Here is a 15,230-nt window from a genome sequence, read left to right as displayed (position 1 = left end):
CGCAGGCTTTGCAGGAGTCCAGCCAGATCTGCCAGCTCGCAGCCCTACAGGTTCGACAGGAGTGGTGGGGTAGAGAGAGAGCTCTTCGGAGGGACCTCGCCTCCATTCAGCGACTCCAGCAGGCATCCGCAGGCTCGGAGGAGCTTCGGATCCAGGCCCTTCGAGCCAGAGCCCTTCTTGAGGAGACACTCCAGCGTCGCTCAGAGTTTTCCTATCACGCCTCTCTCTCCTTCTGGGCTCGGAAGGGTGACCGGATGTGCAGTGAGTTCTTCAGGACGCATGGCCAGAGAGCTGCAAGTGATCAGCTTCGAAGTCTCAGGACAGCGGAGGGACACATCGTTACGGATCCGGGAGAGGTCTTGGGGTTGGCCACCGACTTCTACAGGACCCTTTTCCAGCAGGAGCCGCTTGCTCCTCGTACTCGTCGTGCCCGTGAGGAGGTGTGGAGGCACACTCCTTCCTTGGTCCAACCTAGCATGCAGGCGACGTTGTTGGCACCGTTTACCACGGATGAGATGCTGGAGGCCTTGATGGCCATCGATGGACAGAAGTGCCCAGGTGAGGATGGGCTATCCCGGGCATTCTTCACCTCCTTCTGGGACCAGATCCATCAACCCCTCCTATCAGCTCTTCAGAGGATTTTCAGCAGCGGTTATATGCCAGAGAGCCTCTCCTCGGGACTGATTTGCCTCATCCCGAAGGGAGGAGATAGACAGGAGATCCGTCAGTAACGACCGATCACTCTCCTTACCACTGCCTACAAAATCCTCGCCAAGATGATCAGCGCCAGAGTTCGGCCTCTACTTCCAGACCTCATTCATGACACTCAGACAGGCTTTTTGTCCAGGATCGCAGTATCCTGGATAATGTCTTCACCTTTTCAGAGGCGGCGGAGTGGGCTCAGCACAGCGGATCACACCTTGCCATCTTACTTCTCGACTTTGAGAAGGCCTACGCTCGTTTGGACTGGTCCTTTCTGGAGGGGACTCTGGAGCGGCTAGGTTTCCCAGGAGGTTGGATTCAGGGTATTTCAGCTTTGTACAGGACAGCTTCTAGCAGAGTCATCATTGGAGGCAGGATGGGTGAGCGTTTTAGCTTGGAGAGATCAGTGCGTCAGGGCTGCCCCCTTGCTCCTTACCTGTTTCTCTTCTTCGCCGAGGCTATGACTTACTACCTTTGGGCGAGGTCTACAGGGATCAGGGGTGTTCGCCTTCCCCTCCGGGAGGACACGGAGCTCTTGGACTCGGAGTACGCGGATAACACAGCCCTGTATGTCCAGGACGATGAGTTGATGCTGGAGAGGGTGAGGATGGCCCTGGAGGTCTTCTGTTCGGCTGCTGGTGCGAAAATCAACTGGAACAAATCAGTTGGTTTTCTCACAGACCCCGGGGCGCGTTCTCAGTGGGGGAGGTTTTTGGGTTTCAGGTGGATCCCACGGGGACAGACAGCTAGATACCTAGGTTTTCAGGTCGGCCTGGACATCACGCCAGCTCAGCAGTTTCTCCCGGTGCTAGATTCCATCCGACGGAAGCTGGCTTTCTGGAGCACTGCTAAGCTTTCCCTTGCAGGTCGTGCCTTGGTAGTCAACCAAGTCCTCCTTGCCACGGCTTGGTATGTGGCTTCCTGTTGGTGTTTCTCGAGATCCAGCGTGGCACAGCTTAGGAGGCTGGTTCGGAACTTCCTTTGGTCCGGGGAGGATGGCCTCAGAGATACCAGAGCCAGGGTTGCTTGGCAGACAGTCATTCTTCCGCAGGCTGAGGGAGGCCTGGGGGTCATCGATCCAGAGCTTCAGAGTCAGGCCTTGTTAGGCAAGTTAGTCATCCGCGGTTTGACCCCGGGGGGGCAGACGTGAAAGATGTTACTTCAGCAGGGAGTCGGTTCTTGTGTCCCTCGCCGAGGTGGAGAGTGGCTCTCGTCCCTCAGGTGGATCTTCACTTCTGCCCCGCTCACTCAGCCCCATTCCCCACTCGTTCGTAGCCTCCTCATGGTTTGGAGGCGGCTCCGCCTCAGTCTCATTCAGTCCCCTTCCCGCTGTCAGGAGGAGTTCGATCGCCAGCCGCTTATCTGGAATGATCAGGTCAGAGATGCCGAGGGCCTTCAGTTGGGGGAGAGATCACATATCAGGTGGGATGGCTGGATGAGGGGGCCAACCCGGTCCCTTCGAGTTTGGAGGGACACGTACAGACATTTGGAGACGGCTGATCTCGCAGACGCAGCTGGAGGTGCACGTGGAGCCCAGGCGAGACGCACGGAGATCGACGGCGCGATCCCAGCTGATTGGTTGGTTCCACCTGAGCCTCAGATCCTCATGCCTGGTGACGACCGTTGGCTGGGACATTTCACCCCCCGTGGCATCCCACTGGTGATCGCAGGACGTATGGACGACTCCTCTATTTCCTTCTTCGCGATTATGGGGGATGGACGACTCAGGAGAGAGGATGCGCTCATCGACCCCCTACTCCCATGGCAGAGGGTTCGGGTCGTAGGCCTTTTGGGGAAGGTCTGGCGTACCGATCCTAGCATGGAGCAGGATCAGATGCAGCTTTGGCGACTCTGGCTCTGGGAGGGCCGGGCCTTGTCAGAGCTTGATTGGGACCCAGGAGAGTGGAGTTGGCCAGAGATTGTGACAGGACAGGGGCCGACCTCCTTTGCCTACAGCACGACTTTGGGCAGGCAAGTTCTTGGGAGGATGCAGAGCCGCCCCCCCACCCAGCGGCCCAGCTGGTATGCACAGGGTATTTCCAAATTCTTTTTGCAGGCCTTCTGGAAGGCCTTGTGGGAGAGCTGGCGGCCGCGGAAGATCTCCTACTTCCTGTGGCTTCTTGCCCACAAAGGTCTTCCGGTGGGGAGCTGGTTGCGACAGATAGGCCAGGACGGACGCTGTCAGATCTGCCATGAGGTTGAGGAGTCACCAAAACACTGCCTGTGGAGCTGCACTCGCGCCCAGGAAGTGTGGAGGTGGACTTTCGGGATTCTCACTCGCGCAGCACCGGAGCTAGGTGTGATCACTTGGGGCGCGTTCTGTTGGTGCAGCACCGCACCTGGTCTACATCACTTTTTCGAGGCATGCCAGTAGGACCCCACTTTCCTTATCACACAGGGAACGTGGGGGCCGCTCGAGGGTATCCCGCAGCACCTAGCAGAGGCTGATACAGGAGTTCAGGAGAGGCAGCCAGTCTGGGAGATTATTAGCAGCATCGCAGGGTGGCACATTTGGACCTCGCGTTGCGCGCAGATCCTCGGTGGCACCTCCTTACCAACTGCCCAGATCATGACTGATATTTGGAGCGAGATTATTCATACCCTCAGAGGCCAGTGGGACCAGATTCAGGGAGATTCCCGGTCCGGTCGGGAGAAGCGGAGACGCTTCCTCTGGGCTTGGGACACATAGGGCCTCTTCTTCGAGCAGACTTCGCAGGGCCTTCGGTGGCGCTACTCACCACCCCGATGGCTGTTCATTCACACTCGCCTTATCCCGCCGTGAGAGAATGATTTATTTTGTTACCTTTTAGGGCTGTGTCCGATTTGTGAACGCAGCCCGTCAGCTACAAGCTGACCTTTTGTATCTTGTTCTCGAAGTTATATAATTAGCACTGTTTTTTCGGCAAAAATGCGGCTCTGAGATGGGAAGATGCCTCAAAATCCTTGGTTCGACGACGAGTGCAGAGAGGCGAGAGCCTACCTCACATAGGAGCGGGATTTGCGTCACCTGAGGCACATAGGGTCTTCCAACGGTTGACACGTCGCAAGATGAATGAGATTGTCAAATCCTTCAAAGGAGGAGACCTGACCACTGGATGAGGGTTTCAATTGGAAGGGCAGCCACCTATTCCCATCACTGACCCAAATATATGGCGCACATATGCATGCTCCCTCTATAATGCCCAGATGCAAACACTGCAGGATATGTCCTCTATGCCCGATCCCACTACCTGTCACCTGTTAACATACAAGCTGAGCTTCGTCGATTACACAATCGAAGACCGCAGGACCATGAGGACCTACGGACTGAGCACTTTGCACATAGATAGGAGGTCCTAGCTCCGGTCCTAGCACAGATGTTCAACCGGGCAGAGTTTCACGGCTTCCCACCTGCTTGGAGCACCACCACTATTGTGCCGATACAGAAAGCTAGGGACCCTATAGAGACTCGTGACTACCGTACCCTCATGATTGGCCATACGTTGGCCAAGATTTATGGATCAGTTTTAGAGAGGGAGCTCAGCAATCATACAAAGGCTCGGGGGCTGGGCAAGCAGGATTTCGGAGACAGCATTCTACCCTAGATCACATCTTCACTCTGAGGGCTATCATCAAGGACGCGAGATCTAGGCACCAGAAGGGCTACACATGCTTTGTAGACTTTCGGAAGGCTTTTGACACTGCCCCATGATCCCGCATGATCACGAGACTACAGGAGATGCAAATCTCAGAGACACAAATATGGGGAGTGATGGGCCTATATGAGTCAATCGGAGGCAAAGTTCGTGCCCCAGGTGGTCTATCAGATTGGGTCGAGAGTACGATTGGAGTGCAATACGGCTGCCCCCTCTCACCGACCCTTTTTGGGCTTTACATTGATGAGATCACTTCCTTCATAAACCACCTAGGAGGCCAAGGATCACCACTAGCCGATCTTATGATACAGATACTGCTATACGCTAACGACATAGTCCTTATCTCATCCTCAATGGAGGGGCTGCAGAGACATCTAGAGGTCCTAGAGGTGTTTTGTAGAGAGAGAGACCTAATAGTCAACCTTGGGAAGACCAAGTTTATGGTCTTCAACACCTCACAGGCAGTGCTTCGTCGACTCAGTTTCACCTATTGAGATGAGCTAATGGAGATCGTGCAGTCCTACACATATTTGGGAGCAGTCTTCACAGGACCCCATTACACTATGACACATGTAGCCCATGCACAACTTACATGGGGGCGAGGTGCTTTGGCACGATTGGAGAGACAGTGCTTTCAAGCGCACTTTCAGGATCCACCAGCGAAGTGTTGGCTCTTCAATACGCTAGTGCAACTGACTTCCATGTATGCAGCACCCTTCTAGGGTTGTGATCTACCGATAGCAAGGTGGAGTAGATTTGAGCGGCTACAAGTAAACCATGGGATCTAGGATGATTCAGAGCAAGCCCTCAGTCCCTCATGAGATAGTACAGGCACAATTCGCCATGAAACCACTACAGACTGATGCCATCTTCTAGACAGTGACATTCATTCATAGAGTTTGGGACCTACCCCACGGGACTACAGAGGCTGACCCTAGAGTCATCCAGAAGATTAGCTGAGAGCGGAACGGACACATGGTATGCACTTATATCCACATGGTTTGCCAAACACGGGATTCAGATGGACAGGCTCCCTTCCTTTCTGTACAGTATGGATGCACCCCCTGAGTCAATCCCGCGAGATGAGATTAACCCTGAGTCAATCCCGTGAGATGAGATTAACCGTATCCTCCAACTCACACACATCTCAGACTTGGGGGGGGGGGGGGGAGATCGAGAGCTCCCCACCAAGACCCAGTCTTACCGCAATCACTTCTTGAGCGTCTCGGAGGAGGGGTTCATCATTGGACCCCAGTATCTCGAGGACAAAGGAGTCTCACCTGCACTGAGGATCGCTATTGGGCAGATGTGGATTTCATCCCATCAGCCGAGGATTGAGACAGGGAATGCAGCACGCACACCCAAAGAGCAGCGGATCTGCATGCTATGCACACGGGGAGTGATTGAGACAGAGGAGGACTTTCTCTACGCCGACACAAGGAGACCTTGCTATGACAGATCAGAAAGCAGCAAGAGGCATAAAGACCACAAGATGCTGACCAGACACAGCGGCAAGTCACAGATTTCTATGTTTTTTAGTCAACTCTAGGATACAATGGGATGGAGGAGGAGCTAGCCGATATGTGGGTAGTCTAGAATTTTGAGTGAGTGGTGCGTAGGCCACCCACGACACGGACCAGAGCACCCTCTATTGAGGTCAGACCTGATACAGCTTTCCTCCGAGGAGACGCCTGAGACGACCACATCCCCCTCCGCCACCATAGCATGAGAGCAGATCCGAGACATTTTCACCGCTCATAGATGAGCCACCACGGTGCCGAGTTTCGGCTTCTAAGTTCCAGCCCCCGTCTCAGCCTACTTCACATAGCACATGTTAGATTTTGTACCTGATTTTGCTTGAGCTATTGAGCTTTTTTTTTTCAGCATAGTACTCAGCAAGGGCCTTAGCGCGCCCTTTGCTCCAGCCCTCTGTGGCTTGTATGAGTTCTTTTCCCTTTTGGTGTGTTTTGCACTTTGTCCCATAGGCCCGCGAGGCCTTCCAGGGACATTAATCTCTCTCTCTCTCTCTCTCTCTCTCTCTCTCTCTCAATTACACCAACAATGCATAACAAGATTGACAAATGTGATCCATATGAAGAGGTACAAGAGCAGGGAGTCATAGCAAGAAACAAGAAGATCTTACGCATTGGGGGATTGCAAGACAATTGCACTAACTGTTTTGGAGAGGAAGGTGAATACACTCGAGGAAGAGAAGTATACCCAACTCAAGAAGGCAATACCACAAATCGAATGGGATGAGAAGGACATAGGCCTTATCACCCAGAAAGGGAATCAAGTACAGGTCTACTTCAAAGAAAAGATTTCAAGAACCAAGATTCTCAGACAAGCCAACAAGCTGAAGGGCACTAGAGTTAGGATATCTGAAGAGCTCACTCCAACTCAGCTCAAACAAAAAGCAAAAGAACTTGATACTTACCAAAGTGAAGGAAGCACGCAAAGAGGGCAAATGGACAGTTTATCGAGATGGGCAGGCACTCATTCGAGACTTCAAACCTAGACCCAAAGACTCTCAGTCTTAAACTGATGTTATTCAGACCGATTTCAGGGTAGTATTTGGAATATAGTAGTTATGCTATAATAATTTCAAGCTGAGATGCCATATGCACCCCTCGACTCTCTGGTCTATCCAGATGTTGTAAGTCATTTTGATATTTTGCACTTTCTCCCACAGGCCCATGAGGCCTCCCGAGGACTTTAATATAACTCTCTCTCTCTCTCTCTCTCTCTCTCTCTCTCTCTCTATATATATATATATATATATATATATATATATATATGCTTGTATTTCCATTTGCAATTTGGATACAACAGCCATTTCTAAAGAGACTCTGACCACAAGCAAATAGCAAATATTGTGCTTACATGACTTGGAGGGATGTGCTTTCCACTTAATAAGTCCAGTAGAACTGTACCAAAACTGAAAATGACACTTTCTGCAGTCACTCTTCCTGCAAGATGTATGATCAAAAGATATGGCATAAGGCAAACAGCGCCATCACACATTAATTTTCTATTCAGAGATAACCAAAACTAAACAGAAGATCACCTAAATATGGAGTAGCTGTTAGCAATATTCACGTGAAAAATACAAAACACAACCCCAAGTACAATTTAAACTTTAGCTTCTCAACTCATGTTTGAACCAATGACTTTTTGAGATGAAGTAAGGAGCCATAAAGCCATAACTCATTACAAAATGCATGTCCTATGGATGAGAGGGTTTCGCTACAACTGTCTGATCACGACACCTTGACCTGTTAAGAATATCCATAATATGTGTGCTGGCCGAGCTCGTGCACTGATTATGAAGGATCATCACTTTAAGTAGAAAGACATACCTCTGGCATGACAACAAGCAGACTTCTATAAATCTAGTTATTTCAACCTTGGCCACCCAAGATGAAATTAGAAGCTATTTGAACTTTACATTTTGGTCACAAATGTTAATGTTACAACTTCTAACATTTACATGAAATTTGAAATATGCAGAGTCACCAGGAATATCTAGGCCCATCTCCACAGGGAGAGTCCTAAGGGTTGAAAAGAACAAAGATTCCATTATGTAGGAAGCAACAAGAAGACATACCTGAAGTGGCTGCAGGACAGAGACAGCTTGAACCTAAAACAGCCACCATTTTGGCTGAAGCAAGATGACTGGACATCTCAACATAGGATGGGTAGTCTACACATAACACCCTAAAATGGGAAACAAATCTAGTTACATTGTATGAGCTTCGTACCAACTGACAACATGATTAGGTGGATATTATCTCCACGACAGCAGATACCACGAGGCAAGATCAGTTTGCAGTTTCATCAGTTTACAGTTTCAATCAGTTTGCGATTTCTAAGAGCCACCACAATTGGCAAATGTCCACTAACCAAATGCCCCTACACTTTGGGCAGACAGGAGAGAGGCAAGCTGCACTAAAATGCAATAGATGTATCCCATTAGGTATGGCGCAATTTACCTTGCTTTTGTATAGACTTGGCAAGATATTGGGCTAAGCTACCATTTCAAAAAGCACTGAACCCAATTTTAAGAGAGTACAGTTAGGGGAAAAAAATGTTTTGGCAAGTATGGACTATTTCCAATCATGGACCTTATAGATATACTTCACTAACTCTCCATTGTGAGAAGTTTCTAGAGGAAGACACCCAGTCTCTACGAGAAGAATGGAGTATGGTGTGGTCCTCAATGCTAGAATAAGCGGGGCTAGCTTCTTACAGCCTAAACCTCGCCGCAATGGAAGACTTCCCAAGATCACCAATACTCAAGTTGTAAATACTCCAAAGTCAAAGTTCCAATCGACCATTTATTTGATCATAATAAATGAGTCTTTCATTTATTTAATTATGTTCAAAAAAATGTCTTTAATTGGTCTAAGTATTTACTTCGGTCAAAGATACTTGACTCCGGTTAAGTAAGCGCAACCCCGGTTGGGAAGACTTGGCTTAGGCCCTAGTTAACTACGGTTAACCAAAGAACCACAGTGTTGACTTCGGTCAAAGATTGTTGACTTCGGTCAACGAGACTTGGCTTACGCCAAGAGGGTTAACTTCGGTTAGCCAAGATGTGCCAACTTCATTTGGAGAAATGTGGCCATAATTAAGGCGCATCCACTGTCAATCAAGCCTCTTAATTATGATCAAGAGGGTTGACCTCAGTCAACCAGAGAAGTTAGGTGCACATGTTTGCTTGGTGTGGACGCCTACAATAACTAGGATTAGTCCACAGATTATTATTTGCATGCAAAGCATTGACCAATAATGGGTGCCATGGTTGTGCACTTTAGTTAATGATTGTAGGTACCAAGAAGGATTGAAGGCCTATGCGATATGGAGCCTAACAAGCGACCAGGAGCAGTTCGCGCGACCCAGTGCTACGAAGACCCCAAAATTTGCCCTTTGAGGCATGTAATTAGAGTTAATCTAGAATTTGGACAAGTGGCATGTTGCCAAGAAAGTATGAGCATGTGAGCTCTTTGTAAAATGGATTTATGTAGGATTTCTTACAGGGCAGCCCATGAGCTGAATTGTACTCTTGTACTCAGATTTTCTGAATGAACAAAAACCTTCAGGGAAGTCCAGCCCACTGGTGTCCTGGGCCCTAGTGCTGTGTGTGAGAGGGCGAGGGAGAGTGTGTGATTTCTTAGCAAAGAATTTTTGCTCAGCCAACTAGAGAATAAGAATTCGACGCTGATGGTATTGGTATCAGAGCATGGTTATACTGTCTTCTCACGTAGTGTCGACCCAGGAGTTCACCGCCGATAGTAACTGAGCAAGATTCGATGTGCGAGAAATGCCACGTATAGCAGGTCAGCTATTGTAGGACGTGGCTATGAACAGATCCATGTTTGTAAGAAGGGGCAAAGGGGATTGCCATCGCCAACGATTTGAATGAAGACTGGCACGAGAACATCCGTCCCTGCGCTCACCTTTTTGGTTGGACGAACTTCACAAGTAGCTGAAGCGATGAAGACCTTGGGAGCATCCACGCTTCTAGAACGCTGAAAAGTTAAAAGCACTACATCATTCCAGCCGACATAAGAGATTCACGAAAATTCCAACGGAATTTCAAGACGCTGAGGTGAAATTCAATGGTGCTATTATAGGTGTTCGCTGTCCAAAACGGGCTAGCAAGGATAATCAATGGATTGACGTCAATTCGTAGGAAAGCCACGCAAAGTGAGCGCCATCGCAGAGAGCAAGTGACATGGTTTCATGACGAATTTGTGGTCCTTCGACGAAGATCAACGCGATCTCTTTTCGTTACGTTCCTTCGCAAGGATGCATTAAGGCAGTCGGCTGTTGTGGCAGCACGTGCAAGTGATGATGTGGCATGTGGCCCGTACTACTAACGTGTCATGCTGACTCGTGGAGGTGACGTGGCAGTCCATACAGGTAGACCTGGTGATGTGGCACTTACACGTGGCACTGCCAGCAGATCTGTTGACATGGAAGATTGCTACTGACATGGCACTATAAGCTAGATGCTGACGTGACAGCCAACCAACTGCTGAGGTGGCAAACCGATTGTTAGCCTAGCTTAACCCTGGTCAGTTGACCCTGGTTAGAATTCCAATTACAAACTAAACAGTGTGTTCACTTAACCAAGCCAGAACCAATTAGTCTGGTTAGTTTAACCAAATAGTTAGCCATCCAGTTAAAAGCCTTCAAAGGTAAACCTCAAATTTTCCCTGAGCAGATAGCCATTTGGAAAGGAAGGGCATGTGGCTGCCAGTGCCCTGAGAAACCTTCGGGTTCTAAGGAGCAGAGAAAGCCACCAGGACAGCAAAAACCAATGGCAGGGGGAATTCCGAACGTTTTGGGCCAAGTGACAAATCCAAAGGAAAGAGAGTTGTTGCTTTCATGGGGCAAGATAAGAGACCAACAGCCGCTCATACTATTTGATCCCAATTCTACAGACAACTTCATCTCAGAAGATTTAGCCCAAAGAACCTTCTTAGATGACATCATTGCCTTCTATAAGTCCAAAGAAGAGCATAAGGAACATCTTGCTATTGTTTCCCAAGAGCTGCGAAATCATCAGCTCTATGCAAGTAGCAAGAAGAGTGAAAGAGATCCACTATTTGGGACATAATATCCAAAGATGGGATACGGCTGGATCCGACAAAGACCCAAGCCATTCAGAAATGGCCACAGCTAAAGACTGTGCATGAAGTCTGTCGTTTCCTAGGCATGTGTTCTTACTACAGAAGATTTATCAGGCATTTTGCAAATATAGCCGCTCCACTTCACAATCTAACCAAGAAAAATGCAGCTTTCAAATGGGGTACTCCACAAAATAAAGCATTCACTACACTCAAAGAGAAGCTGGCCATAGAGTGAATTCTGATAGTTCATGATTTGTATCAGCCATTTGATGTGGATTGTGATGCCTGTGGGGAGTGTGTTATGTGATGCCTATGGGGAGTGTGTTAAGGTTGCATTGCATCAGAATGGTCATGTAGTGGCCTACGAGAGCAGGAGACTTCGGGAGACAGAGAGATATTTGGGAATCTATGAGAAAGAGTTGTTGGCTAGGATTCAGACCCTCCATGCATGGAAGCATTATCTTTTGGGTGCAGACTTTACAGTAAAGACTGATCACCAAAGTCTGAGATATTTCTTGACTCAGACTAAGCTCTCTGAGAAGCACATGAATGGGTACACATGCTATCAATGTATCGTTTTCACATTAGAGTGGCAGATGCCTTGTCTCGAAGACCCCAAGGGAACAATGTAACTATTGGTTATCATAGAGTATCTGAAAGACATGAGGGAGCAATTTGCCAATGATGCTGATTTTGGTGAGATTTTGCAACCAGTGCAAGAGGGGCAGTCCACCAGTCACTATTCCCTGAAAGATGGGTATCGAATGAAAGATGACTGCACCCAAGAGATGAGGCAAAAGATTTTGGAGGAATACCATGCACCTTCATATACTGGGCATAGAGGAATTCCAGCTACAACTCAAGCATTAGAGAGGTGTTATTTTTGGCCAACGATGCGAAAAGATATACATCAGTTTGTTACCGAATACCTTACCTGTCAAAACGTCAAATATGACACCAATGCGAAAATATATACATCGGTTTGTTACCGAATGCCTTACCTGATCAAATAAATGGTCAACTAAATAGAAGCCAAGAGAGGTCACGAAGTTGTAAATACTCCGAAGTCAAAGTTCCAGTTGACCATTTATTTGATCATAATAAATGAGTCTTTCATTTATTTAATTATGTTCAAAAAGTTATCTTTAATTAGTCAAAGTATTGACCTCGCTCAAAGATACTTAACTCCAATTAAGTAAGCCTATAACCCGGGTGGAAGGACTTGGCTTAGGCCAAGATGGTTAACTACGGTTAACCAAAGAACCACAGTGCTGATTTCGGTCAACGAGATTTTTCTTACACCAAGAGGGTTAACTTCGGTTAGCCAAGATGTGCCAACTTCGATTGGAGAGACTTGGCCATAATTAAGGCACTTCCACTATCGGTCAAGCCTCTTAATTATGATCAAGAGGGTTGACCTCAGTCGACCAAAGAAGTTGTTATATGTTATGTTGGTGGGGGCACCAACAGTGACTTAGGATTAGTCCACATATTATTATTTGCATGCAAAGCATTGACCACTAATGGGTGTCATGGTTGTGCGCTTTAGTTAATGATTGTAGGTACCAAGAAGGATTGAAGGCCTAGGCAATATGGAGCCTAACAAGCAACCAGGAGCAGTTCGCATGACCTAGTGCCATGAAGACCCCAGAATTTGCCCTTTGAGGCATGTAATTAGAGTTGATCTAGAATTTGGACAAGTGGCATGTTGCCAAGAAAGTATGAGCCTGTGAGCTCTTTGTACAATGGATTCACAAAGGATTTCTTACAAGGCAGCCCATGCGCTGAATTGTACTCTTGTACTCAGATTTTCTGCATGAATAAAAACCTTTAGGGGGGTCCAGCCCATTTGTAGAAAAGGGGTAGGGGCAGATTTAGAGAAAGGGGGATAGACTAGCAGAAGGGGAGAGAGATAGGGGAAGAAGGGAGGAGAAGGGGTAGGAAGAGAGAATGAGGTAGGAAAGAGAGGAGAGATTGAGAGCGAGTAGCGGAGAGAGAAAGAGAGAGTGAGTGAGCGTAGGCAGGAAGGAGGAAGGGAGAGTAGATAAGATTAGATGTCACATCAAAAAGTGCTTATATAGTCCCTCCACATTTTCCCCCTAAAGGGCCTCTAACTTGGCCTCTTTTTCCCCTTCATTACAGCCATCCCTTCCCATAGAATTTTGCCCTCAAAATTTCAAATGCAGGCTGTTAAATAGGTGCAGCAAACAGCAATTGATAATCAGCCCGGTAGGAGATAGGGGTTATCCTGGACAATGCTCTCTAGCTGCCATGCGTTCTCATCCTCAGGGAGTACCTGCCACCTCGGTGTAGACTTTGTTACGTGATCCCTGAAACCCATGATGCACACCAAAACATAGAGTATGTGGCCCTCCTCATCCATAGGTGGTAGCTCAGGAAGGACTTGGACATGCTGTCCGACATGTGGCTTCAGCAAGGACACATGGAAAACATTATAAATCCTGGAGGTCCTGGGTAGCTCCAACTCATATGCCACCTCGCCAACTTTGCAGATGATCTTGTAGGGACCGTAATACCTATGAGCAAGCTTCGTGTTGGTGTTACCTTTCAGCGAGGCATAACGGTTCTTATGGAGGCGGGAGGCATAAGTGCGCATAATCCCCTTCTTCAAAAGACAAATACCTCATGTGTTCATCCACATACTTCTTTTGCTTGGCTTGGGCATCCTGCATATTCTTTTTAGCCAGTTGCAGAAGGGCACCCATACTCCCCAAGTCATTTCTTGCTTGCTGATTTTTTACAGCCATGTCTCCAACTAGAGATGGCATACCCACTGTGCATCCATACATAGCCTCGAAAGGGCTCATGCTAATAGAGATGTGCTTGGTACTGTTGTAACAAAATTCAGCGAGTGCCAACCACTTATCCCAAGACTTCTGTGTGTCATGACAGAAATGCCTCAAATACTCCTCCTGCCATTTGTTCACCCTTTCTGACTGTCCATCCGTCTTAGGGTGGTAAGCAATGCTAGGTGTAAGAGAAGTACCCACTGCTGTAATAACTCCTGCCAAAAGTGACCCATAAATTTTGCATCTCTCGCGCTGACAATCTCCCGAGGGTAGCCATGTTGCTTAAAAACATGCTCGATGAACTGCCAAGCAACTTGTGATGCTGAATAACGGGTCTTAGTGGGTATGAGATGGGTCTGCTTTGTCATTCTGTCAACCACCACAAAAATGTCATCCCATCCCCGCTCTGTGGAAGGCAACCCTGTGATGAAATCCATAGCAATGTTAGTCCATTTGCCTTCTGGAATAAGTAATGGCTGCAAGAGACCCGTAAGTAACCGGCTGTCCACTTTATTCTGCTAGCAGGGCAAACATTCACTGACAAATTGAACTACATCCCACCACAGACTGCAAGCCCACATACGGGATAAAGCATCTGCAACCACGTTTTCTTTCCCTTTCCTGTACTCAATGTCAAAATCATAAGACTGAACCTTAGCCACCCAACTCTTCTACTTCATTGACAAGTTGGGCTACATAAGGAAATAACTGAGTGTCCTATGATCTGTCTTAACCTTGATTTTGCTACCGTACAGGTAGTGGTGCCCTTTTTCGAAAGCATGGAGGATAGCCAACATTTCCTGATCATACACATGATAATCTAGTTCCTTGGCATCCAATTTCCTGCTTTCAAAAGCAATTACCCCGTGTTCCTGTCTTCGCACAGCCCCTAATCCTTTGCCACTCGCATCTGCCTCCACAATGAAAGTACGTGAAAAATCAAGGCATACCAACACAGCAGCATGGGTGAGGGCAAATTTCAGGTCTTCAAAGCTGCGCTGTGCATCTGTAGACCACATAAAAGCATCCTTCTTCAAAAGGTCTGTCAAAGGGGCTGCCCTCTTGGCAAACTTGCGAATAAAGCGCCTGTAGAAGGAAGCAAGACCTAGAAATCCCCTCAACTGAGTAGGGTTGCATGGCTGCGGCCAATCCTCAATGCATTTCACCTTTGCAAGATCCACTCGAATGCCATCCTTGCTCATAATGTGACCAAGATACTCAACCTCTTGTGCCATAAAAGTGCATTTGTTGGCTTTAGCATAAAGCTGATGGAACCTCAAAATTTCCAGCACTTGCTTGACATGTCTGACGTGCTCCTACTTATCCTTGCTGTAAATGAGGATGTCATCAAAAAATACCAGTACATCTTTGAAAAGGAGAGGCTGCAAAATCTTGTTCACGAGTGCCTAGAAGGTAGCTGGTGCATTGGTCAATCCAAAAGGCAT

The 15,230-nt window shown here is 47.9% G+C and overlaps 1 protein-coding gene across 1 annotated transcript in view; it reads right to left on the bottom strand.

The window, feature by feature from the left end:
* LOC147882325 (serine/threonine-protein kinase BSK1-like) overlaps positions 1-15,230 on the bottom strand; it is a 173,685-nt gene that overhangs the window by 86,656 nt on the left and 71,799 nt on the right. Inside the window, exon 6 of the mRNA XM_087400973.1 lies at positions 7,221-7,306. Within this exon, the coding sequence (XP_087257099.1) occupies positions 7,221-7,306 (86 nt within the window). The remainder of the gene's footprint in view (positions 1-7,220; positions 7,307-15,230) is intronic.

This window comes from Dipteris shenzhenensis, chromosome 29, assembly GCF_047967505.1.
Source record: "Dipteris shenzhenensis isolate YYH24624 ecotype China chromosome 29, Dip_SZ_1.0, whole genome shotgun sequence".
In the NCBI taxonomy this organism is placed as follows: domain Eukaryota; kingdom Viridiplantae; phylum Streptophyta; class Polypodiopsida; order Gleicheniales; family Dipteridaceae; genus Dipteris; species Dipteris shenzhenensis.
Note: the sequence above shows the minus strand (reverse complement) of the source record. Positions and strands in the feature narration are given on the sequence as shown.